Consider the following 26,398-nt stretch of genomic DNA (forward strand, 5'->3'; position numbering starts at 1 on the left):
ATATTTCTTAAAAATTGGCATACATCCTGAAAAGTTTCAAGTTTGAACATAAACACATCCTACACAAAACCAACATCAAAGATCATACTACAACCATACATACTGAGTTAAACACTTTTGCATTGAACATATATATGAAAAATACATAATTTGGCCTTGAAATGTGATGATCAACAGCCCAAAAACAGAAAATTAAAGCTGTATATTACATCAAAAAACCCACTGTAGCAGTCCTAAATCAATTACCACATTCACAAGAGACAACCTAAATCAGTTGCTATTTGTACAATATTAGCACACTATATTTGCACACCAAGACTAACAAAGAAAGTCCTATGTACAACTTTCCCAAATTTCACCAACATACAATAGCATGCTTCAACTCCACACATCCAAAAAAACCAACATCATGCTTCTGCAGTTTTATCACACCAAAACACAACAGCATGCTTCAACTCCACACTCCTTAAGTACCTAAAAAAAATCATAAAATCAATTTAAGGGGCTACCCTTGATAGTTTGAAGCAATGTAACAATGTTAAAATTTGAAGGACTGATGTTACACTAACCTGCTGCCCTTGACAATTGCTTCAATGTTGACATGTCTGACTTGTTGGGGCTGATGAAGCTTCTCCTCTTCAAATAAAGCAAAGAAAACAAATGTTAATGCAAGCAAATTCTATTACAAAAACAATACTAATCATGTTAAATAAAAGCTTTAAAATACCCTTTGATTCTTGTTGTTTGAATGATTTTGTGGGTAGCCTCTCTTGTTATGTCCCAAAGTTCGACAGATCCCACACCTAAGTGTTGCACATTTAGTCATCCTTGGTTCTTCATCAGCATCCTTTTTTCTGGCCTTTTTGGGTCTCCTAACCTTGCTATGTTTGATAGGTGGATTCAGCTGTTTATCTCCAAGCAAGTCAAGCCAACTAAGTGGGTCAGATATGGGGTGAATGTGATCAGCATATGTTTTTACGTATGAAGTGATCCTCAATAAAGAGTCCACATAATCCTCCATATTTCTAATGTTCTTAAAAAGCAAACAGCGGACTGCATGCACACAAGGGACTCTAAAAAGTTGCGACATTCCACAGTCACAAGTTTGAGATTGAAAGTTTAAGATGTAATGTCTACTAAGAAGGTAGTTGTTATCCACCACTTCAAACTCATCACTCCTAGGCAAATAGCTTCAACATTCCAAGCAGGCTTAATTAAACCATTGATTTTCCTATGTACAGCAGGGGGAACAGTTGTGACCCAATCATTCCTAGCATTTGCCCTAGTTTGCATCTGTACCATAACCCCCTTCCTATAATGCTCTAATAAGCTTAGTATGGGTAATTCTTTGTTCTCTCCCAACCAACTATTAAAGACTTCACACATGTTATTTGTAACATGATCAGATTTGGAATCAAGGTCGAATGCATGCCTTGACCAAGATCTCACATCATTTTCAATCATCCATCTATGAGCTTATCTATCTACAACTTCAAGCTTTTCCATGGCTTGCCGAAAATCAATGATATTGACAGCCCTACTAAAAGCCCAAAACAAGTTCCTTAACCTCAACCCAAGGAATTTTTTCCTAAAGTTAGTATAAACATGTATAACACAATGTCTAACTCTAGCATTTGACCAACAGGTATGTATAGCATCCACCAAACCCTTCTGTCTATCACTCATGATAGTGATAGGGTCAATGTCCCCTATAAACTCATTCAACAAGGTCATAAAGTATCTCCATGATTCCTTGTTTTCTATCTCACAAATGGTAATTGCTACTGGGAAAATGTCATTATTAGCATCCATAGAAACTGTTGACAATAATACTCCATCATAAGGCCCTTTAAGATGGCACCCATCCACACCTATAAAATGCCTACAACCCTCTATTAAACCCTTCTTTTGTGATGCAAATCCTAAGAAACACCTCTGAAAGTTTGGAATCCTTTCTGGACTAATAGATTTCGCATTATACATGGAAGTTGGGTTGGTATGTTTGATAATATGATCATATTTCAACAAACCAGCAAAGGACTCTGCATAGAGCTTATCTAACCTCCCCTTTGCCAACTTATTAGCTCTATAAAGTTTGGATCTAGACAACTGCAAATAGTATTTCCTACCTAACGCCTCTACCAATGGCTTAATTGATGAACCCTTTTGGGATCTAATGAAGTCTCTCATTTTTTTAGCCACCCAAGCACTTGTTGCCTCTCTATTATTATAAACCCTCGTGCATGTATGTGTGTGCCTACACTTCCTAAACTAAAAAGACACATCATTAGGCATCAAATGAGCATATAGATGAAAGGGATAGTTTGCTTGCTTACGTTTGACCTTAAACCTTCTTCTCTCATTGTAAATTTTCCTAATAGAAAACCCCTTCTAAATTACATAATCTCGAAACACCTTCTTAAAGTGATCAACTCCTTCAAACACTTACCAACTTTGAATTGGATTTTCCCATTATCCCTATCTGCAAACTATTGACCCTTCATATGCTTACTAAACCTAGTTACTGCATCTTCATCATCAGTAGAACTTTTATATAAACTATCCTCATGGTATTCAGACATTCACACCCCCCCCCCCCCCAACACACACACACACACACACTTCCCTGCCCAATTTCGATTCCCTCAACCACCCCACTTCCCTATCAATCCTACCCACCCTCATGGTCTTCTTCATGATCACTTTTAACACTCCAATAGAACTCATCTGGAATACCTTCTTCAGCTTCCTCATTATCCTGCCTCACAAAACCCTTATTGTCCTCTGGTTGGGCTTCTAATAAAGTTATAGGTTCAACAAAGTCCACTGGTATGGCTTCTACATAGACCCTTATCACTCATTTGCCAAAACTCTTACATTGCTTAAATATGAATTCCATATCATCATCCCTTTCCACTACATATCTAGCCCCTGAAAAGGTAGCTCAACCTCTACCTTAAGCTTCTCATAAGGGTTCATTTCGACAGCCTCATTCTCCGAAGCCACACATCGTTTTACATCTTTAATAAACATATGTAACTATACTCATCCAAATCGACATTTAGTATATCATATTTTAAACTAAACACTTCAACTTTAAAGTCATAGGAATTTGGTTTCAACCTACATAAATAAACACAACCAAGCAACTATAAACAAAAAATCAACTGCCATCACCCTACAATAGCCATCACCACCCTACCACCACCAGACTACCACCCAAGGTACGTTGCATTGTTACACCAGATGTTGTCAACCACTACTAGATAGCATTTAAGACAGTTACTGGTTTCCAGCCAATATACCAAAAATCACCCTAATGCCACCATCAACTCTACCACCATTGTACCATCATACACACACCACCACCAATACTAACACTGTCATGCAACACCAATATCCTAAATCCTCACTACACCAAAACTTTAACCCTAATCCTAGAGCCCCTTACTACCACCATCACCAAGATACCACCACCCTAGGTACGTGGCATTGTTATACCAAAAGTTGTCAACCATTGCTAGCTAAGCAGCATTTAAGACGATTACTGGTTTCTAACCAATATACCAAAAGTCACCCTAACACCACTGTCAACTGTACCACCACTATACCACCATACACATACCACTACCAACACTAACACTGCCATACAACACGAATATCCTAAACCACCACTGCACCAAAACCCTAACTTTAATCCTAAAGCCTCTTAGCACCACCATCACCATTCTACCACCACACAACAACCACCCTAATGCCATCATATAATCACCATCACCAACCGACCACCAACATACCCCCATTGAACCAACAAACATGCACCACTAATCCATCTACCACCACCCAATAACCACCCTAACACTACCACCAAACACATAACCAAAAAACCAATCCACAGAAAAATCCAGCACGAACCATATACAAAAAATGCATAAATCAACTTTCGATATACCTTGCCGCAGACCACGTCGCCATATCATCCATCTCCTCGAACCGTCATCTTTCTTTACCCGTCGTTCTTCTTTCTCTAACCAGTGAGACTTCTCTTCTAGTTGATGGCTCGTATTCCGCCCAAGGTTGTGTCTGCGTGACTGGTACGATGGTCTCGGGTTAATGGGTCTAGGTCTGGTTGTCGTTTCGTATTCATCGGTTTACGGTTGTCGTTAATGTCGATTTACTGTTTACGATTTACGATTTTCACCAAATGCCACTGACGAAGATGATAAGCGTACGAATGATTTTGTTCATCTTGTTTGGGAGTCAAAGCAGAACAACCAAGCGGCAAGGATTCGGTGAGGCCAAAAAGGGAGGGTGTTAGCTAAAAGGATGATGAAGAGATAAGGATATTCATTGGAATATTGATTTTGTTCATCTTGTTAGGGAGTCAAAGCGGTAGTGAGAGACCGTATCTAGTAAGCTTACGAGTTCGAGTATGGGATGGGAAGAAGGTCACAGGGATTAATGGCTACCATTTTTGTTGCATAGGCGATGAGATTTGTGGGTTAATGTCTATGGGTTAAATTTTCAGAAAAAAATCTGCATTTTTGTTTGAAAGAGAAAGTGTAAGAGTGTTCAGAGATTTTTTTTTTTGCCTGACTTCTGCAATAAATCCAACCGTCATACATTATCCTTCTTTACACATTTTGCAACAATTCCCTAGGCTTCTTTATTATTTGAATTTAATTTGCAACATTTCCCTAGGCTTCTTTATTATTTGAATTAATTTGTCTTAAATGTCGTTTTTACCCTTTTGCTGTTAAAATCAAGCGAACGGTGTTAGATTAAGAGTGGCAAAACGAGATAAATTGAACCAGGGGTACCAACTTGGGATTTCCCCAAACTTCGGGTGGGATTATGTCGTTTGCTCTAAGTCAAATTATTAAGCCAGAAATATCCTTTAATTTAAGAATAAAGGTTTAATTAGCAATGTTTTAAAACCCGCCTGGGTGAAACCTAACAAAGTGGCCGAGACTGGTTGAATTGGTTTGACCAACTGGTCAAATTGATGATGTCAATATGTTCAAAGGTTTGAAATTCAAAAAACACCCCTAAAATTACCATAAGTTCCAACAGGTTTGAAATCCTACAAAAACATCCCAAATTACACCGTCGACATTGACAGTTCAGGCCAAATAGGGCCTGTTTCTGATGTCGACAACACACCCCATCACATGAAAACTCTCCCCTCAACCTCCTAACCAAAACCCATCTCACCCTTCCCTCGTTCGCCTCGCCAATCGCGAACAACAACCCACTATTGTTGTCGATCAATTTTTGTGATTTTTCCTGTCGTTTCACTCATTGGAAATCACCTCCGTCACTACCTTTCGACTCACTGACCCTTCCTCTTTAAAGCCCCAACATTTCAGCCACTAATTGTTCACTGGTCATTGTCCTAGTCTCTAGAGTTTGCCATGAACAGTCAAAATTGGTAACCGACCCGATGAAAGCCTCAGGTGTTGGTTGAACCAGTTCAACCGCCCAGGCCGAGCCATGTTGTAAAACACAATTAATTAGGAAATATTTTTAAAATGAGTTTGTATTAGATAAAATAGAGAGAACAAATTGCATCACTACTTAGAATTAGTTATTCATGTTTAAGAACAAAAAGATTTAATCGAATTTTTGTGGAGTCTAAATACTAATTGTTCAGTGATCGTCATCGTAATCTCTAGAGTTTGCCATGGACAGTCAAAATTGATAACCAGCCTGATGAAAGCCTCGGGTCCTGGTTGAACCGGTTGAACCGCCCAGGCCGGGCCAGGTTGTAAAACACAATTAATTAGGAAACATATTTAAAATGAGATTGTAATAGATAAAATAGAGAGAAAAAATTGCATCACTACTTAGTATTAATTATTCATTTTTAAGAACAAAAAGATTTAATCGAATTTTCGTGGAGTCTAAATAAAAACATTTGGCAATCGATTTGATTGGAATAATAGAAAATGAAAACATTTGGAGATTGAAAAGACGACTAATGTAAATTGAGAACAAAAAATGAAAAAGGTTCTGTACACAAGCTATATCCTGCATAATCAAAATTTGAGATGGAGCTGAAAATAGAAGATAAAAAATGTTTTATCTCCTCCCAGCTTCTAAATCTGATGAACTAGAATTAAATGCTGAGGGTAACCCAGTAAATCCAGTACTGGTTCTTTCATCATGTTCATTCAAAGCCTGAGACCCCATGGTCTGTACGGAGACGGTCCGTACAGAGTGTGAATTCGCAGCACTGCCTTCTTGAGTTCTTGCATTTAACTCTGCCAACATGTGAAAGTATGCATACGGTCCCCAACCTACAGAATAATACGTGCAAAAGATCGGTAAAGTAACAAGAATACAATTCAATTTGAGCAAACCAATAATGCTGACCACCACCGAGGTAACCAAAGTTGGTGTTTCAGCCCATTTTAGGAAAGTTCCAACTTTTGTCTTCCATGGGAATTTACAACAATATGGAGCTCAATAATACCATTTCCAAAATCTATCTATTCTTGTCAAGATTTGAATTTTATTACATGGTCAGGGGCATACCTTCAGCATGATATGGTGGTGGGAAGAACTGCAAATAGCAAAAAGTAGCCACGATGAGCCCTGCCAAAGATGCTTCAGTGAAGTTGTACAACAAATGAATCGAAAAGTAGTTTCAATACAGAATAAGATTTACACAAACCCAGTAAACCTCCCGCAAAGACGTCCTGCCAGTGGTGCCAGTAGTCATCAACTCGAGAAATGCCAACAAAAGCTGCAACAAGTAGAGGGAAAACGACGATGCAAAGTTTTCCAATATGGCCTTTGCGGTCGAACACTTGTATTTTTCCAGATAAATACAGTGATAGGAACACCATTCCGGCAAAGGAGACTGACAAAAGAATCCAATTATTCCCGAAATATAATGGATCCCTCAAAAAATAAATAAATAAATAAAAGCATAGCTTTGATTTTGGCATCCAACTGACTTATTTCAATCCATTTTCTCTTACAAAAACAACATTGGACTCCTCACTTAAATATATAGCATTAGCAGAACTCACTTGAAGTATGCCCACTTGGAAAGCTCTTATGCCCTTCATTTATGACATGTTTATCACCATGACATATGACATTTCCCCATTGATCATATTCCTGACATGCAAAGAGTAATTAAGTTTCAAATATGAGAATATAACATGTTACGGAGCAACAAAATAAGCAGCACACTGTCTGTTCACACAGAAGCAGAAATCGCATTAATTCAGAATCAGAGAAACATACATCCCTTCCATCAGGAAAACAACGCCAGAAGAAGTCTGGTCTGGGCCGACCGAAGCAAGTTTTATTGACTCCGTAATAACCTCTGTCAATAAAAGAGAATACAAGAGGCCTGCACAAGCAGGAATGCTTTGCTTCAGTTAATTGCTCAAAAGATTAATTTACAGAAAAACATTCATGAGCTAAAAGAAATTATCACCTAGTATTGCATGATGAAGATCATATACATCATTCCTACGGTAATAGGCAATGAGGAATATCACCAAGGGCAAGACACCTGCATACAACTAATAATCTCGGGGAAAGGAAGGGCCATCATTAATCAAATATTAAATTCTTAAAACTAAAGAGTTTATTTTAAGAAACGTATGCACAACCATGCAGGGAACTTACTGGAACCGCCCAAAAGGGTATTGTATTACTTTTCAAGGGGTATCTAAGATCAGTCATCATATCCTTCCCAACAAAACGGTAAAATGGTTGCATGAGCAAGAGGATGGCCATTATCACTGCAAGAAGCAAAAGTATCAGCCAATCATGCATGTGTGTCCTTGCAACTCTAACTCCATGAGACTTGACAGTATGTGAAAGATTCTGGGCCTCCATCGTTCTGTACTGTGAATTATACACACATCAGAATAAATTTAGATTAATTGGATATCAAGCTATTAGCTCATCCAAAAGGCATATTCAATTAAACGAGGAAACTAAAGAATATATATGTTATTATTGTGTTTTATTTAGCTATCTCTGAGCATGGTCTAGGTTTTTCTTTCTAACATTGACCTATATAAACTTCAGATTAATAAGCATGATAGTTCTCTCTCAATTTTTGCTGTCCATGATAGAACTTATTAGATTCTGAATCTGCATATTTTGTCTGTTTATATAAGCTTATCTACTAATTTTGAAGATTAAATAACAATGCAACTCAAGCATACCCATTTGAAGCTCTCTATAATTAAATTTTGTATGTTTCATCAGTGATAACAATAGAGATGATTTGGGTCGTTAAAACACATACAATCAAAAATTAAAATTCTTGATCACCCTATGTTCTGATCTTGCCTCTGTAATTTTTTTCAGGTTAAATCATCTAATCTACTATATTCTTTTTCTCTTTTTCACCTACCTATAAGGAGTAAAGTACACTAAAACAACTTTCAATTAACTACATAATGTATCTCCTACAAACTTCAGATCTTCATTTATGTGTTCAAATAACACACAACAAAACCACTTCAATGCAAGTACACTTAAACTGTTTCAAACAAAATTCATGAAAGAAAAAGAATACCTCCTCGTTCTGATGATCTATTAGAGGACAACCAATGTTTGTAAACGAATGATTACTATTTGCAGATATATGCAGCCTCCGACTTGATTTATCCTTAAAAAATGCCAGAAAAAATGAATCTTAAGGTCACAGCAAAACAATAAAGTTAATCTATCCTAAATAATCCTTAGAACACCACAGTTGACGATCGCAGATGTATATCTGGGACATTTTAAGCTGGAAAAAATTTAAAGAACTAAGCATAACTTTGCACATCTATTCTAATTACATAAAACCCTCAAACAGCAATCCTATATTACCCAAACATATCAATCAGATATCAAGAATTATTACACAAACTAAGAATTTCAATCATCAAATTTCACAAACTAAGAATTTCAATCATCAAATTTTGGTCTGTAAAGTATGCACCCCTCAGTGACATGAACATCTCAACTGTACATGTACCTTATGATAATAAATACGATTGTAAATTTTGTATAACTCACAGTGTCTCTAAACGGTAATATGAAGTTCAATAAAAAAAAAAAAAAAAAAATGTTTTTCTACATTAGCATACATAATTCCTTCACAAAATTATGAGCTGCAAATCAAAGTGCTTGGACCTAAAAGCCTTAAAATACATAACACAACTCATTTATTAGTCTAAAACTAAACCCCATCTCTCTTTTTTCCCTTGTGTCCTGAGTTCTAAACAAAATGATCACACGCATGCCTAATATAACGCCTACATTATACGAATTATAATGCTAATTGAACGTCTACAACTCTGAAAACAAAAACCCACTAACCTGAAACATGCCTCTCAAATTTCCAACCCAAGAAAGCGAAGATAAATCCCACCAAGTCATTGTATTGTATGAACCAATCAATCAACCAAACAAACACAAACAATAACACAAGCGGTAGCTGAGTTTATGAGTATCAACAACAAAAATCTCAGAAAGTTGTTGAATGGTGATAGGAACCTTCCTGTCAGTTACGTTCACCCAATATTTACATACAATTATAGAGAAGACGACAAAAAGGATAATTGACATGAAGCATACAGAAAGGTGAAAAGTTTTTAGTTGTTTAAAGAAAGGAAAATTTTACCAGAAATTCTTGGGAAATCGGAAGAGATAGTTGAGAGACAAAGGAGTCATCATGGGACCCATGGGATGGTTGTTTATAAGGTGAGAGAGAGTGAGCCGCTTCGTTTTGAAAGCCGAGAACGGCGCTGGCAGTCAAAGTGAAACCGCACTGTGGTTAAATGACATATGAATCATTAATCCTCATGTGATTTTTTAGACAAAACAAGAGTAAATATTGTTTTCCCACCCAAGGTTTGCCTCAATTACTTGTCCACCCAAAAAGTTTTAAAATATCACTTTCTCACACAAAGTTTATCTTCTATTAACACCCAAAATACACTTCACTTTCTTAGCCAGTATTTGGCGAGTTACCAAGAGCTAGAGTAAGAGAGGCTTTATAAAATGGAGGTTGGTAGATTGAATAATGTGACCGATTGAATATTCGTCACTAGAATCAATTGAAAATTAATTAAGAATAGGAAACCCTAACTTTGTGGTAGCCGACAATCGGTGAGAAATTAGGCGTCGAAGTGAGAGAGATTTTATAGAGAAGAGACTGGAGGTTCAAATGGTAATGATAAAAAAAAAAAAAAATTTGTCTCTAAGATCGGCTAACTTTAGTGGAAAAGTTGTATTTTAAAACTTTTTTTATGGGAAAGTGTCATTAAGGTAAACCTTGAGTGGGAAAAAGTACAAAACAAGTTAGAAAATGTAAGAATACATGGCTTTCTACTTCTTAATTGTATCTTTGAATTGTTTTGCATATATCTATAAGATTCCAAGATGAGTTAACGTTGTATAATACCAAATCAGTCTCATATTCCTCTAATCTTTCACTTTAATCCCATTTATTTCTTTCCCGTGTTATTTATTCTCTCGTTGGGTTATTAAACTTAATATTATATAATAGAGAGGACATATCATACTTCACACTTAACTATAATTGAAACAATTGAGCCAAGCATACTTACTATTAGATTATATTTGTTATTTTAACTTATTAATTCGACAATTATATTGCCTTTTCTTTGAATAGGTATTAACTATATAAATGGGTTTTGGTTTCACAAAACGAAAACATTATACAAATTGTATAATACCGTCTATCACATCCACTTTTGAATTTTATTATTATCCAAAAATGATCTATCACCCTTTCTTAACTTTGATTTGATTATCACTCTAATATGATTTTAAAATTCTAATTTATCTCAAAAAAGTAAAATTTATTTACCCCCAAAATTTTTGGAACTTCAAATTTGCTGGCAATTATAACGATTTTAATCAAGTCTCCCCTAATAGTTTCATAAATCAATCAAGTTACCCCAAAAGTGTGACAAAGTCAATTCAACTTTAGGTTATGAAGGGTAAAATAGTCATTCATGTTTTCTTTAATTTTATTTTTTTCCTCCCTTCCAAGTTCCATCTTTCTTTTATGGTTTTTCTCCCCTTTCACTCCCCTCAATATCCCCAAAAATAAAAAAGAAAAAGAAACAATAACAGAAAGGAAACGAAAATGGCTGACATGAGGCTGTGATGGGACGATTCGGTTGGTCACAGGACGCCACGGTGGGGTATTTGTGGCGCACGACGGGGTGGAGTAAGGGGGTTGCGCTCCTGGTGGTAAATTGGTTAGAGGCAAGCGGGTGCGGGAATGGAAAGGTTTAATGGAGTTTTGAAATCACTGCTTATATACTGTTGTTGGCCATAATTCACAAAAACATTTTTTATATATTATTAATATCACAATATGAAATAAATGTGAATTGACATGTGAGAGCTGAACCATTAGATTAGACAAAACAAAATTTGATTTGGCAGATCAAGATCAAGATCAGGATCTCCACTGACAAGAAAAATTATAATGTTGGCCTTATTATGTGAAGACAAAATCCATTCTGCAGATGCTCTCGTTGAAACATTTTCCACGTGAGAATATGCTCAACATTTCTCAATAACAACAACAATAATAAATTTGGAATTTAAAGCTATAGAATAGAAACAAAATGTCATTTATAGGATCTAATCTAATGTATAAACAATTTCTAATTCAATTAATAATAATAATAATCACGGCTTCTGTTATGATTCTATTTAATATTTATAAATAACAAGTGGCGAAAGTGATATCCATACTTCTCCTTAAACATAGTTAAAGTCTTAATTAATTTCTACTTAAGGATAGGATAGGATGATATCACTGTCACATAACATATCTCGTAATTTGTCTAAGGGAGAACGACATGTTCCCACCCAAGGTTTCATGATACGACACTTTCCCACCTGCTAATTTTCAAAATAACACTTTCCCACCTATCGTTAGGATCTGTTAATAAAATCTTATAACTAACATGATATAAATAGTGTTAAGATGAAAAAACCCTTCATTCATTTTCTTCTTTTTTCTTCCCTTTTCTTCTTCTTCACTTGTCGAGAGTTTTCAAAAGACGTGCTGATTTTCTCTATTTCCTCATCAATCGAAATCTCTTGTGAACGACAATCAAAACTGCAAAATGCTTTCTCGCCTTTCCAATAAACCAATCAAACCAGAGTCATTGTCATAAAATCTTCCAGCAAACGCATATTCACACTAAATAAATAGGTTATTACTATTGTGATTGGAGCATACTTATATATGTAAATATCTTTACCCTCCAATTCTTTGCGGCAAGTGTAGCAGAAGCTCAAGAAATCAACAGAAGGACATAGAGTGGTTGAGCTCTACCCCTTTAGTTTCCTTCACTTCACCCTTGCAAATTTTGTTCATCAACTGATTAGAGTGACCTTCCAAGATGCAGTCCCCATAAATAAATTAAAAAAGAAATAGAGCTTGCTGCTTTCAGCTTAGGTAAGTCGTCTTCGAATAATAATGGTGCAGATTCATTGGTGTTTTTCGATGGACAAACATCAATGTGATTCTTCTTCTTATTGTTTCTCTTGTTTCTTTGTCTTTTCACCCATTGTTTTCATTTCTTGACATTGCTTAAGATTGGTCCACTGTCATCCACAAACATTAAACAATTTCAAAAATAGAAAATAAATAAATAAAACATTTTTGTTTTTGTGAGTCTTTTTTCATTAATATTTTGTCATAAACTTCGGCTCTTCATAGAAGGTTGATTTTGATTATTCTTTAATGGGGCTTTCTGTACATTAAAGCAGAATGCTCAGTGTCTCTCTTTCATTTCGTTTCTTTATGATTTGATCTTTTGTGGAAAGTAATCACACAAAATAAAAAAAATAATGGATGGAGAAGGAGGTTCCACTACCGAATCTTCTAGCTACTACTCCGTTTTGAGATTAGAATTCTTTATTATGGGTGATGGTTTTTGAAGAAATGTCATCGGACAGGTTTGCGAAGAATCCAGGGTGGCAAGGGAAGCAAAACAGCAATTTCAACAAATCCAGGAGGTGGTGCAAACAATCTCACTCGGTGACTGCAATGAGAAGGCAATTAGTTTATATACAGAAGATAAAATAACGTAATTACCCTTTAATTGTATTTTGAATTTACTATAATATCCTTCTTTAGTTAAAGTTAATGGACGATAGGTGGGAAAGTGTCGTTTTGAAACTTGGCGGGTGGGAAAATGTTATTTTTCCAAACCTTCGGTGGGAATATGTTATTCTCCCTTTGTCTAGATCTTAAAACCAGAAAGGATCGGTCCCACCCTTCTATTTTTTATTTTTTTATTACATTGTAGGACCCATCAGTCCATCACTTTCTCCCAAATCCACCTCCGCTGACGTGCGATTTTCCACGCACGTTCTCGCCACGTGTGACTCACCATGAAAGCAACCAAGCTCTCACTTTTAACTACAACACTTTCCGCAATCAAGTCTTTAAGCCACTCAGATCTCGCCGCCGCCGCCCTTTTTATGGACCCGCCACCACCGCAGACGTCCGGCAAGCTCCGGCTGATGTGTAGCTACGGCGGCCACATCGTCCCCATGCCCTTCAAGAAGTCTCTGTATTACTCTGGAGGCGACACGCGTATCATCAGCGTTCCGACCTCCAGCACCGCCACAGTCTCCGCCTTTTTAGCCCACATCGCCGCCACGTTACGTGTCAGTTACCCGTTCACTCTCAAGTACCAGCTGCCACTCCATGACCTCGACTCGCTTATCTCTCTTTCCACTGACGACGACCTTCAGATTTTTCTGGAAGAGTTTCAACGACTTTCGGATTTTCCTGAGCCCACACGCATCAGATTGTTTCTGTTTGGGTTGAAACAGTCCGAGTTGAAGACTACTCAGTGCGGGTTGACTCACCCTAAGACGGAGAGTTGGTTCGTGGACGCGTTGAAGGGTGCAAAGATGATGCAGAAGGGAGAGATCGGGTTTGGAGGGGAAGGCCAAATTCAAAGTGAAGGTAGTAATGGTAATGGCAGCAGTGGTGGGCTTTGTGGGCAAGAGTCTATGGTGTTGGAAACAACATCCTCTTATGGTTCTACGTCGTCTTCAGTTTCTTTGTCCAATTTGCCGCCCATTAAGGCTTGTGGTGATGAAAGTTTGACTTTTTTTCAAGACAATCGGGCCAAATTGCCCTCAGCTGAGTCTACTGCAAGGTACTGATTGATATTAGTTTTGTTTTATCTTGTTTATTTCCTTTATTTGGTTGATGTGAAAGCTGTTAAAATATTAGTGAGAAATTATAGCAGCCGGTGAAATCGGAACTAGTTATTTTAGAAGCTAAGCTGATAAAGAAAGAACGATGTAGTTTATTTATTTATGTTATTTTGTCAAGGTGCAAATTGAATTAAGTCCATAAATACTTCACTTTGTTGCTATTGGACTACTCTAAATATGTTTTCATAGATTTTCCCACTAAATAGAAATGAAACTGTTTTGAGGCATAGCTGTGATTGTGTGATTAATTTTTTTGCAGTGATATAAATAGCCCGGGAAGTGCTATTTCTTACGCGCAGACTGGAACTTACCAAGACCACATTGTTCCTATTGCTTCTATGGAGAATAAGGTTTCTTTCAACGCTTTTGAATCATGGGATACCAAGATTCGTGAACCTGTCTCAGAGATGCCATCACATAAAACAGTTCAGGCTTATGCGTATCCATTATCTTCACAATTGGATCAACTGCAGGGACAACAAATGCAATTTGTACAGATGGGTAGTCATTATGTATCTCAGAACCCTACCACAGTAGTGCCGGTTGCCTCTTACTATCCTGTGCATAACACGCTGTCGCATCAGCAGCAGCAGCTACAGTATCTGCCTAATCAATCGTACCCAGTATATGTTGTGCTGGCTGGTGAGACCCCAAAATATGAGTCATCTGTGCAATATGGTTCCAAAGAAACTTTGTCGGTTGTTTCTGGTCGGCCTCCATTGCATCCAAATTCTACGTTAATTTCTCCCCAAGTAGCCTACAAGGATGTCACGGCAACTCCACCTGTACCTGAGTTTGTCTCACCAGTTTATAGAACAACCCAGGTTGGAAATGCACCTATCCATGCCAATTGTAATGAAAATAAGCAACAAAATGTGGTTGTTTCCCAAACACATAATCAGCCTCAGCTAATTGATCTTGCTTCCGGAGAAACTGCTAATTACTGCGACGAATATGATGATGACCCTGCACGGTCCCAAATATATAAAACTCAGCCACTGCCACCCTCATTGCCTCCTCAGTATCAAACCATGAAGGCCTCAGCATTACTATTGTCGGAGGCTTTGTCACAGTTGCATTTGGACAATGTAAACCAATAGGCTAGAACCTCACAGCCACAATGAGTTGGTTATCTGAAAGAGAAGAAACAATTTTGGTAGTGGAGTTAGGGTAACTTTATATGCTCTTGCTTGTTTTCTCATTTCTTTGGTATTTGTCGTCCGTGTGAGATAAGAATAGAGAATATGGTCGCCCCTTTCTTTATCTTTCTTTTCCATATGTTATTTGATTAAAGTGTTTGAGATTATATAGTGAAAGTTCAATAAAAATGAGTGCTTCAAGAGTTAGTGTATAGTTTTAATCTGATATATATATGCTGCTTCTCTGATCAGGATATGCATGTTTGATGACAGTTAAGTTTTGGGTGCTGAACAAAATCAATTCTGTCTGTTGCCTGGGACTGCACTTCTTATGGGGTTTTGTCAATTATAATTTATTTTCCGTAGTGATTACAATGCTTGATTTGGAACATGACTATGCATATTAATGTGGTCTAGGACATGATAGCTGACAAGCATTGTTGAACATAAATTGTGAATCTGCTGTAAAGTTGTGAACTAGAAGAGTTTATCCACTCCAACTGTCCTCGATGCATTCTATTTTGCTTTATCGTAAAGTCTTTTTGTTCCTTTTTTTTTGTGAGTTCTTGATCACCAAAAATTTCAACTTTTTGAGATGGTCGAAACTAATTTTCTATTGGAAAGTATTGCCTACATCCTGTTACTGAACTTATTCTTCACACTTTAGTTTTTATGAAAATTTGTTACCTCTGAAGAGACACTTCTTAACATCATTTTGTCATGAAGTTTTTTCCTCTGGTCATTATCCTTTACAAGATTTTATGTTAAATTTTTTGCAACCAGTTAGTAACAAGTTGATAAATTTGAATTATCCATCTTTAAGTGCTTGATTTAGTTCACAAGATTTCAAGGCCATGGAAGCTTTCAGTTTTGTGCAAATCTATATGTCAGTCATGAAGCCGTTGCACAACTTTCTTCTGCAAGGCTCCTATAATGTCTTTCAAAGTAACATCTTTATGGTCATAGGGCATGTTGGCAGACAGCATATTTATGTATTAACTTGTAGGCAGGTTTAAATTTTGTTGAATTCTAATTCAACTAAATTTTGCCTTCAGACCGAGAAAAGTACAGAATTCTTTTGATTACTTATTACTGTCTTGTATGCATTTATTGGTGGCCATTAAATAGCCAATCATTAGAATCAGAAGTGAAAGCTAATGTTCCTAGAAAACATCTAATTTAAGAGAAATTGGAAAGAAGAATCCAATAAAATATAGGGAAGGAACATCTTAGGAACTTCTACAACTATGTACAGTGATACTAACTCGAAAATCTTTACTCCCCTTTATTGATTATGGCATTCATCTTGCATTTCTTTTATTGAGTGAATTTTGCTACTTCATCAAGCATGTCCTGTTGATTAATGCATGACGTCAGTCTGTCCAAACTATCGAAGACATGCCTCATTGAAGGTCTCTTATCAGGGCTCTTACAGACACAGGCAAGAGCGATTTTCAGCACAGCAGCTATCTCATCTTCCTTGTTGAGTTCACGAGCTAAGAGGGGGTCCAAGATATCTATCATCAACTTCCCATCCTCGAGCATGAGATGAATCCATTGAACTAGATTCATTTCCAAGGAACCTATCTGAATCATTGGCGGCTTCCCAGATATCATCTCTAGTAGGATTACTCCATATGAGTACACATCCCACTTCTGTGTTGGCTTTCTGACTTTTGAGACCTCCGGAGCTTGATAATAAGACCTGCTTAAGGTAGCGTTTATTGCTGTAAACTCGAATGGAGAACTCTGTTCTGGTGTTGAACTTCTTTTTGGTGTTCCAGTGGTCGTTTGTTCGCATTGGGCTGCTTGTGATTCTTCAGCTATATTAGCTAGGCGGCAAAGTCCAAAATCAGAGATAAGAGGCTCCATGTTCTGTCCTAGCAGAATATTGCTAGGCCTCAAATCTCCATGGACATACTTTCTGGGACTGAATTCATGTAGAAAAGCCAAGCCTCTTGCTATTCCTTTTATGATTCTCAGACGAACAGGCCAAGAGAGAGGTCTGTAAGGTAACATTCCAGCATTCCCTGATCAAGGATCAGAACCGTCAGTCTAATAAACNTTGAACATAAATTGTGAATCTGCTGTAAAGTTGTGAACTAGAAGAGTTTATCCACTCCAACTGTCCTCGATGCATTCTATTTTGCTTTATCATAAAGTCTTTTTGTTCCTTTTTTTTTGTGAGTTCTTGATCACCAAAAATTTCCACTTTTTGAGATGGTCGAAACTAATTTTCTATTGGAAAGTATTGCCTACATCCTGTTACTGAACTTATTCTTCACACTTTAGTTTTTATGAAAATTTGTTACCTCTGAAGAGACACTTCTTAACATCATTTTGTCATGAAGTTTTTTCCTCTGGTCATTATCCTTTACAAGATTTTATGTTAAATTTTTTGCAACCAGTTAGTAACAAGTTGATAAATTTGAATTATCCATCTTTAAGTGCTTGATTTAGTTCACAAGATTTCAAGGCCATGGAAGCTTTCAGTTTTGTGCAAATCTATATGTCAGTCATGAAGCCGTTGCACAACTTTCTTCTGCAAGGCTCCTATAATGTCTTTCAAAGTAACATCTTTATGGTCATAGGGCATGTTGGCAGACAGCATATTTATGTATTAACTTGTAGGCAGGTTTAAATTTTGTTGAATTCTAATTCAACTAAATTTTGCCTTCAGACCGAGAAAAGTACAGAATTCTTTTGATTACTTATTACTGTCTTGTATGCATTTATTGGTGGCCATTAAATAGCCAATCATTAGAATCAGAAGTGAAAGCTAATGTTCCTAGAAAACATCTAATTTAAGAGAAATTGGAAAGAAGAATCCAATAAAATATAGGGAAGGAACATCTTAGGAACTTCTACAACTATGTACAGTGATACTAACTCGAAAATCTTTACTCCCCTTTATTGATTATGGCATTCATCTTGCATTTCTTTTATTGAGTGAATTTTGCTACTTCATCAAGCATGTCCTGTTGATTAATGCATGACGTCAGTCTGTCCAAACTATCGAAGACATGCCTCATTGAAGGTCTCTTATCAGGGCTCTTACAGACACAGGCAAGAGCGATTTTCAGCACAGCAGCTATCTCATCTTCCTTGTTGAGTTCACGAGCTAAGAGGGGGTCCAAGATATCTATCATCAACTTCCCATCCTCGAGCATGAGATGAATCCATTGAACTAGATTCATTTCCAAGGAACCTATCTGAATCATTGGCGGCTTCCCAGATATCATCTCTAGTAGGATTACTCCATATGAGTACACATCCCACTTCTGTGTTGGCTTTCTGACTTTTGAGACCTCCGGAGCTTGATAATAAGACCTGCTTAAGGTAGCGTTTATTGCTGTAAACTCGAATGGAGAACTCTGTTCTGGTGTTGAACTTCTTTTTGGTGTTCCAGTGGTCGTTTGTTCGCATTGGGCTGCTTGTGATTCTTCAGCTATATTAGCTAGGCGGCAAAGTCCAAAATCAGAGATAAGAGGCTCCATGTTCTGTCCTAGCAGAATATTGCTAGGCCTCAAATCTCCATGGACATACTTTCTGGGACTGAATTCATGTAGAAAAGCCAAGCCTCTTGCTATTCCTTTTATGATTCTCAGACGAACAGGCCAAGAGAGAGGTCTGTAAGGTAACATTCCAGCATTCCCTGATCAAGGATCAGAACCGTCAGTCTAATAAACATGTATGATTAATGATTATCATAGAAGATCTTTATTAACATTAGGAAGGCAAAGAACAAGAATCAAAATTTGCTATTTCTTCAAAGAGGCAAAAAATTACCATGAAGTGTGGTGGCAAGATCACCATTGGGTATGTAATCGTAGATGAGAAGCTTCTCCTCAAAAGACCAGAAATAAGCGCGGAGACTGACAATATTTGGATGCCTAATCTTTCCAATTGCTTCTACTTCAGTTTGGAACTCCTTGAACCTTTGCCAACCTCCATGCCCCAATCTTCTCACCGCCACGGTTGGCCCATTGTTCATAACAACTTTATACACAATGCCGATTCTGCTCTTACCGAGAAGAAAAGCTGATGCTATCAGAAGTCGCTCAAGATCAAAATCAACCTGCGAGTCTAATGGCACGAATTCGTACTGCTCCATAACTTCTGATAAAGTTTCCAAGTCATTTTTGATAAAGCAGGAAATCTTCTGTCTAAGCGTCAACTTTTCTTCGAAGGGGCTGCTGCCAACACCATCTCCCCACTTGCACGCACAAGCATTTTTGTACTTGTGATAGAGCAACAACCCAATGGTGCAGATACCTACAATTGTGGCTATGGAAACAGCCGCAATCACTGCACACGAACTTGAATGATGGACTTCCTTTGGTTTACTAGAAGGGTCAGAAGGGTTGGGTTTAGAATATGGATCTAAAGCGCCTGGAGGACATAAAACTTTCAATGGTGGTCCGCAAAGCAATGGGTTGCCTATGAAAGCGCTCGGTCCTAAACTCAATACAGCAGAATCTTGGGGTATGGGGCCGCTAAGATTGTTATAGCTGAGATCTACGAACACTTTCTCTCCAAGGTATCCTAGAGTTGCTGGAACAGAACCACTGAAGTGATTGTGAGACAAATCAAGAGTACCGTTCAAGCTTGAAAATTGGCCTATGTCGTTGGGGATCAAACCACTCAAGTTGTTGAAGGAAAGGTTGAGCTTTTGAAGTGTAGTTAAATTGGTTCCAAAACCATCTGATAGAGAGCCATTCAAACTGTTGTTATTAAGGACTAAAGCTTTTAATCTCTTGCACTGAACTAGAGATGAAGGTATTGAGCCACTAAATGCATTTTGTGAAAGATCTAAAACTTGTAGGTTGGTGAGAGTCCCTATCTGAGTCGGAACAGGCCCAGAAAATGAATTTCCTGAAAGAACCAAGCTTTGTAAACTTGATGCATTGAAGAGCTCAAACGGTAAACTTCCATGGAAGTTGTTATTCCTGAGATTAAGACGGTGAAGAGAATAGAGCTTTCCCAGACCAGGTGGAAGAAGCCCTGAAAGATTCTGGTTTGAAATGCTCAGAGCAACGACTTTTCCTTCTCTACATGTAACTCCCTTCCAATTATATGATCCACACGGACTATCATCCGAGTTCTTCCAGCTGTTTAAATAGCCTTCAGGGAAGTTCTGTACTGCTTGTTTGAAGGAGAGAAGAGCAAATCCTTCATCATTTAGTGAAGCCACAAAAGAAAGACAATTGCATAGGAAGAAAGCCAAGAAAACAATTGGCAAAACCATTTCTGTGAAGAGTAACTGAAGTGAATTCAAAGCTGGAAAAAAAGGATTCTCAGAGATCGCCTTCGACAAACTCAGACAGACATAATCTGGAAGCCAGGAATGACAGACGTATCTTTACGGGTATTTGAATAGGAAACAAAGAGGATTCTGTGTGATTTATGAACTTGCACTGCTTCTCTTCCCTGGCATTTCACGAGTTTATAGTCAGTTCAAAGTGTTGACTGGGCAAACACAGCTCATGCAAAGTGCAAAGCCACTTTGAGTTGAGATTGGCGACACTTGAGAAGCTTCTTTTTTGCATTTCTGATTCCAGACAAAATTAAATAGAAATTTATTAACCATAAGCCAGTCTTTTTCATAAGGATTTAAGCACTTCAATTAAAACACATAACTTCATGCTTCCTTTTTCTAAACGCAAACTCAAGTTTTAATGTAATGACAGTATTTGCTATTGATTATTTGGCATGTGGCATGTTTTAGTATATGCAAACACAGTCATCATACTTGATAATTGTTCTAAACTTAATATAGTTTCAAAAACAGTATTACCCATATCGCAAAAACGTTACAAATTCATCTTTTATATTATGAATCTTAGGTTCAATGTTACTCGTCAATGATAAACAATCTTTTAAGTTATATATTATATGTTAAGAGTATCAAATTTTGATTCTTTTTTCTATATCAATTCTTATAAATAGAGAGCCCTAAAAGGTTAGTCTGGTGGTCAAGAAGGTTTACTTATATAATTGACTTCTTATGTTCAAACCACTTTCAGGTCACCTACCACATTTGTGGTTTATCTAAAACATTGAGTTTGTAGGGTGTTTAATGGATCTCGAGGATTAATTGATATGTATGCAAGCTGGCTTGAAAACAAAAAAATCGATACTTTTTCTATATCAATACTTGACATAATGAGGATGAGGTTGTAATTCTGTTGTAAATAGCGTGAGTTAAGGCAATGATTGGTGCCTAAAGATGGCGGTAAGTGAGCAATGAAAATGGTTGAGTAGGGACGGCTTGACAACAACTAATGCTTCCATAGTCCAACACCAATAACTAACAAATTGACTAACCAATACATTGTATTTGTGGTTGGGTGGACGTGGACTTAGNGAAATATTAGCACCGAATTTCTGTACCGGCCGATGTGTAACGCGTTTCTCCATTTCTTTATAATTTTTTCCTAGTGAACGGCTATCCATCAAATTTGGACGGCCGTTCACTCACATGGATGCCCATCCATGTTATATGGACAGGCATCCATATGCGAGGGGCCGTCCCTATTAAAATAAAATAAAAAAATTTGTAAAAGCTTTGGGACGGCCGTCCATCCATTATGGACGGCCGTCCATGTTATATGGACGGGCGTCCATATGCAAGGGACGGCCGTCCATATAATATGGACGCCCGTCCCTATTAAAATAAAATAAAAAAATTTGTAAAAGCTTAGGGACGACCGTCCATCCACTATGGACGGCCGTCCATATGCGAGGGACGGTCGTCCATATAATATGGACGCCCGTCCCTATTAAAATAAAATAAAAAAATTTGTAAAAGCTTAGGGACGACCGTCCATCCACTATGGACGGCCGTCCATTTTTGGACGGGCGTCCACAAATAATGGACGCCCGTCCTTCACCCAAATATGAAAAAAAAAAAAAATTTCTTTAGGACAGCCGTCCCTTAATTTTGGACGGGCGTCCGTAATTTTTGGACGCCCATCCAAAATTAATCTTTTACAAATCTTAAAAAAAACAATGGATTTGTGGCGGCCGTCCTTTTATTGTGGACGGGCGTCCATAAGTAATGGATGGCTGTCCAAAATTAATTCATAAAAAAAAATATTTTTTAACACTGGACGGCCGTCCTTAACTTGTGGACGGCCGTCCTTAACTTGTGGACGGCCGTCCATTAATTGTGGACGGGCGTCCATACTGAATGGACGGCCGTCCATAATGTTATTAAAATTTAAAAAAAAAAAAAATTCGCGTTTTAGGTTAAAACATTTGGGGAAGTTTCAAAAATTTTTAACACCCAGGCAGCCATTACCATCTTCTTCGTCTTCCATGTGCGTTACTGCGTCTTCTTCGTCTTCGCAGTGTTTTTCTTCTGGACTCCTGTTCTGCGCTTGTTCTTCGTCTTGGTAATTAAACACTTTCCTTTTTCAAGTTTTTTTTTTTTTTTTTGGTTGGATGAATGTGTTGAATGGAGTTGAGTTGATGAGATAAAATCCAGTCAATTTGGTGGGACTGGTTTGTGTGATTGATGAATAGAAGCGTTCTGCCATTGATAAAGACAAATGTAGTTTATTTTACATGCTGGTTTGTGTGAACTACCGTGAAAGAAAAATTGATTTTAGGCATATTTTAGGAAAATTGGTTGTGGAATTCTGGAATTTTAGAATAAAATGTAACATCAAGTATAACACACAGATACTTAATTGAGAAAATTTAAGACTTAATAAACAGATTCAGAATCTCATCCGCTAACTATATGAGATGTAATTTAAAGTCTATTATTATACATGAATGCCTCACACACTCAACCAGAGTTTCATCAACTTCCCAAAATGTGAAAGTATGAACTGATGGAACTCGGAAGACAAACAGTTATTACATAAATATCATCTTATCAACCCTTAAAAATCTCATTGCTATGTAGAACAATTTACAGTAACTAAACACACAAGGGAGCTTGTAAAGATGAGTTGTGAATACACTAATGATCTTCAAGCAGCTTTGAGATCGGCCTAGTCAATGTTCTTGCCACTAAATAACTTGGCAAAACTTGGCATCACCTTTGTTTTNTGAATTGAATTGAGATAATGATAATTTAAATATCTAAATAAGGATGTTTGGATACAAAGGGTGTTTGGGTTGGTGCCCAAGTCTATTCCATGATGGAATAGGGCAAAGTGTGCACTATATAAGTGCAACACTTTGTGAATTAAAGTATGAATTCATTTTCAATCATTTGATAAAAAACCCCAGCCCCATTTTCTCTCCCATGCTAGTTTTTCCTTTTTGCTTGAAACAAAATTTGCTTGATTTGTTCTTGGTTCTTAAGGCTAAGGAGGATCTAACAAATCCCTCTTTAATTCCTTGGAGTTATCTTCGTGTGGACTAACGGTGGTTCGATCCTACCATTGGATCGGTAGCGAAACCCATTCGGCGTTAAAGTTGGAGGAGTCTCCAAACGTGGGTATGGTTTCTTAACTTTAAATTGATTTCTTGCAGATTTGTATTTAATGTATAAACTGTTAAATTTGTACCCTGATCTTGGTTCTAAGGAACGATCCATGATGTTTATGATTTTTGTTTCCGCTGCCATAACTTGGTCGTTTCCTAATAGTCAATGACACTTATCAAATGTTCTTTGATGATGTTGATAATGTCCAATACATTATGCTAGCATCGATGACATTTGAGTTGCAAAAGGAACATGAGAATTTGGATGCACATGCCATAATTATGTACCTCAAGGAGCTATATCAAAAGAATGCTCAACATGAGAGGTATGAGGTGTTAAAGGCATTGTTTACGAGCCAAATGATTGAGGGAGCCCAAGTTGGTCCTTATGTGCTCAAGATGATTGGGTACATAGAGAGGCTTGAAACTTTGGGTTTTAGTGTGGATGCAGACTTACAAGTGGATTTAATTCTACTGTCACTACCAGATTCTTATTCACCATTCATAATGAACTTCAATATGAATACAATGGTGAAGTCCCTGTCAGAGCTCCTAAACATGCTGAGCATTGCGGAGTAGGACTTGAAAAATTCCAAACCTGCTTTTACTAGTTGCTACTAGTAAAGGCAAGGGTAAAGGTAAGGGAAAGACCAAGGTTTATCCCTAGTCTACACCCAAAGGATAGGATGCTCTCAAGTCTGAGGGTGGCATTGGTAAAGGTGGGAAGATAGTCTACTTCTGTTGTGGCATGCTTGGCTATTGGAGGAAACACTGTAAGTCTTTCCTCGAAAGTAAGAAGAAGTCAGACGCTTCGACTTCAGGTATGTATATGATTGAGATTAACTTCTCCCCTTCAACATCTTGGGTCATTGACACAGGATGTGGTACTCACATTTGTACTAATATGTAGGAACTAGGGTAGAGTAGATTGCTAGCCAAGAGAGAGAGAGATAGACCTACGAGTTAGAAATGGAGCACACATGACTTAGGGTTTAGGGTTTAAGGTTTAGGGTTTAGGGTTCTGGGTTCACTTTCAAGGTTTAGGGCTTAGGGTTCAAGGTTTTGGGTTCTAGGCTCTGTGTTCTACGTTCAGGGTTCAAGGTTCAAGGTTCAAGGTTCAAGGTTTAGGGTTTAGAGTTCAAGGTTCAAGGTTCTAGGTTCTAGGTTCTAGGTTCAGGGTTTAAGATTTAGGGTTTAGGGTTTAAGGTTCAGGGTTCAGAGTTTAGGATTCAAGGTTTAGGGTTCAAGGTTTAAGGTTCAAGGTTCAGGGTTTAGTGTTTGGGGTTTAGGGTTTAGGGTTCAAGATTCAGGGTTTAGGTTTAAGGGTTTAGGGTTGAAGGTTCTAGGTTCTGGGTTCTAAGTTCAGGGTTCTGGGTTCTAAGTTCAGGGTTTAGGATTCAGAGTTTAAGGCTCAGGATTCAAGATTTAAGGTTTAGGATCAAGGTTCAGGGTTCTGGGTTTGGGGTTTAGGGTTCAATTTTCAGGGATCTAATTTCAGGGTTCAGGGTTAAGGGTTCAGGGTTTAGGATCAAGGTTCTGGGTTTAGGGTTTTCAGTTCTTGGTTTAGGGTTCAAGGATCAGGATCAGGATCAGGGTTCAGAGTTTAAGGTTCAAGGTTCAAGGTTCAAGGTTCAAGGTTCAAGGTTCAGGGTTCAGGGTTCAGGGTTCAGGGTCTAGGGTTCATGGTTTAAGGTTCTGGGTTTTGAATTTTGGGTTATGTTTTCAAGGTTTAAGGTTTAGAATTTATGGTTCACTGTTTCGGGTCCAAGGTTCAAGGCTTAGGGCTTAAGGTTCTGGGTTCTAGGTTCTAGGTTCTAGGTTCAAGGTTTAGGGTTCAAGGTTTAGGATTCAGGATTTAGGGTTTAGGGTTTAGAGTTCAAGGTTTTGGGTTTAGGGTTTAGGGTTTGGGGTTTTGGGTTCAAGGTTCACGGTTCTGGGTCAAGGGTTCAGGGTTAAGGGCTCAAGGTTTAGGGTTCAGGGCTCAAGGCTTCAAGAATTCAGGGTTCTGGGTTTTTGGTTTATGGTTGTTTAGGGTTTAGGGTTCAAGGTTTAAGATTTAGGACTTAAGGTGCAGGGTTTAGGGTTCAGGTTTTAGGGTTCTAGGTTCAAGGTTCTGGGTTATGGGTTTAGGGTTCAAGGTTTAGGGTTCAGAGTTTAGGGTTTTTTAGGGTTCAGGGTCCAAGGTTCAGGGTTCAAGGTTTAGGGTTTTTTAGGGTTTAAGGTTTAGGGTTCTGGGTTCTCGATTCAAGGTCCTAGGTTCTGGATTCTAGGTTTAGGGTTCTGGGTTGGGTTTAAGGTTTAGGGTTTTTTAGGGTTTACAGTATAGGGTTTTTTAGGATTTAGGGTTTATGATTTAAGGTTTTTTGGGGTTTAGGGTTTTTTAAGGTTTAGGGTTTAGGGTTTTTTAAAGTTTTGGGAATTGGCCAACAAGCCTTATGATAGGCAGTGTTCCGCAATCAACAAAGGCTGCCTGCCCAACCTTGGCACCTCTGGGTAACAAAATCAGCTAAGCAGCCCCATGATAGGTAGTGTTCTCCCAAGCAATAACAACTACCTACCCAGCC

General features: G+C 37.7%; 4 protein-coding genes and 1 pseudogene across 4 annotated transcripts; 1 reads left to right on the top strand and 4 right to left on the bottom strand.

Annotated features, from left to right (window-relative positions):
• Nucleotides 1-1,476: 1,476 nt before the first annotated feature.
• Nucleotides 1,477-2,190, bottom strand: LOC116111206. Its single transcript, XM_031397401.1, has one exon. The coding sequence runs from the start codon at nucleotides 2,188-2,190 to the stop codon at nucleotides 1,477-1,479; it is 714 nt and encodes a 237-aa protein (XP_031253261.1).
• Nucleotides 2,191-5,904: 3,714 nt separating this feature from the next.
• On the bottom strand, nucleotides 5,905-9,670 carry LOC116111224 (annotated as a pseudogene).
• Nucleotides 9,671-13,450: 3,780 nt separating this feature from the next.
• Nucleotides 13,451-15,804, top strand: LOC116111226. The gene is made up of 2 exons (XM_031397425.1): nucleotides 13,451-14,192; nucleotides 14,513-15,804. Exons 1-2 carry the CDS (start codon nucleotides 13,504-13,506, stop codon nucleotides 15,351-15,353), a joined length of 1,530 nt encoding a protein of 509 aa, XP_031253285.1. The 5' UTR covers nucleotides 13,451-13,503; the 3' UTR covers nucleotides 15,354-15,804.
• A 648-nt stretch (nucleotides 15,805-16,452) lies between these two features.
• Nucleotides 16,453-17,421, bottom strand: LOC116111230 (receptor protein kinase-like protein ZAR1). Its single transcript, XM_031397427.1, has one exon. It carries the CDS (start codon nucleotides 17,409-17,411, stop codon nucleotides 16,710-16,712), a length of 702 nt encoding a protein of 233 aa, XP_031253287.1. The 5' UTR covers nucleotides 17,412-17,421; the 3' UTR covers nucleotides 16,453-16,709.
• Nucleotides 17,422-18,077: 656 nt separating this feature from the next.
• Nucleotides 18,078-20,946, bottom strand: LOC116111229 (receptor protein kinase-like protein ZAR1). The gene is made up of 2 exons (XM_031397426.1): nucleotides 19,182-20,946; nucleotides 18,078-19,047 (listed from the first exon to the last, which is right to left on the bottom strand). The coding sequence occupies exons 1-2, from the start codon at nucleotides 20,638-20,640 to the stop codon at nucleotides 18,335-18,337; spliced, it is 2,172 nt and encodes a 723-aa protein (XP_031253286.1). The 5' UTR covers nucleotides 20,641-20,946; the 3' UTR covers nucleotides 18,078-18,334.
• Between the last annotated feature and the right edge of the window lie 5,452 nt (nucleotides 20,947-26,398).

The sequence above is a fragment of the Pistacia vera genome, unplaced genomic scaffold, assembly GCF_008641045.1.
Source record: "Pistacia vera cultivar Batoury unplaced genomic scaffold, PisVer_v2 Contig63, whole genome shotgun sequence".
Lineage (NCBI taxonomy): Eukaryota > Viridiplantae > Streptophyta > Magnoliopsida > Sapindales > Anacardiaceae > Pistacia > Pistacia vera.

What these genes read in the sequence shown, in the direction of transcription:
- LOC116111206 (XM_031397401.1), bottom strand. Translation starts at nt 2,190, where the DNA reads ATGAGAGACTTCATTAGATCCCAAAAGGGTTCATCAATTAAGCCATTG.
- LOC116111226 (XM_031397425.1), top strand. Translation starts at nt 13,504, where the DNA reads ATGGACCCGCCACCACCGCAGACGTCCGGCAAGCTCCGGCTGATGTGT. An exon ending in TCAGCTGAGTCTACTGCAAG is followed by an intron (nt 14,193 to 14,512) that starts GTACTGATTGAT and finishes ATTTTTTTGCAG; the next exon opens with TGATATAAATAGCCCGGGAA.
- LOC116111230 (XM_031397427.1), bottom strand. Translation starts at nt 17,411, where the DNA reads ATGTTACCTTACAGACCTCTCTCTTGGCCTGTTCGTCTGAGAATCATA.
- LOC116111229 (XM_031397426.1), bottom strand. Translation starts at nt 20,640, where the DNA reads ATGGTTTTGCCAATTGTTTTCTTGGCTTTCTTCCTATGCAATTGTCTT. An exon ending in TCTTGCCACCACACTTCATG is followed by an intron (nt 19,048 to 19,181) that starts GTAATTTTTTGC and finishes ATCCTTGATCAG; the next exon opens with GGAATGCTGGAATGTTACCT.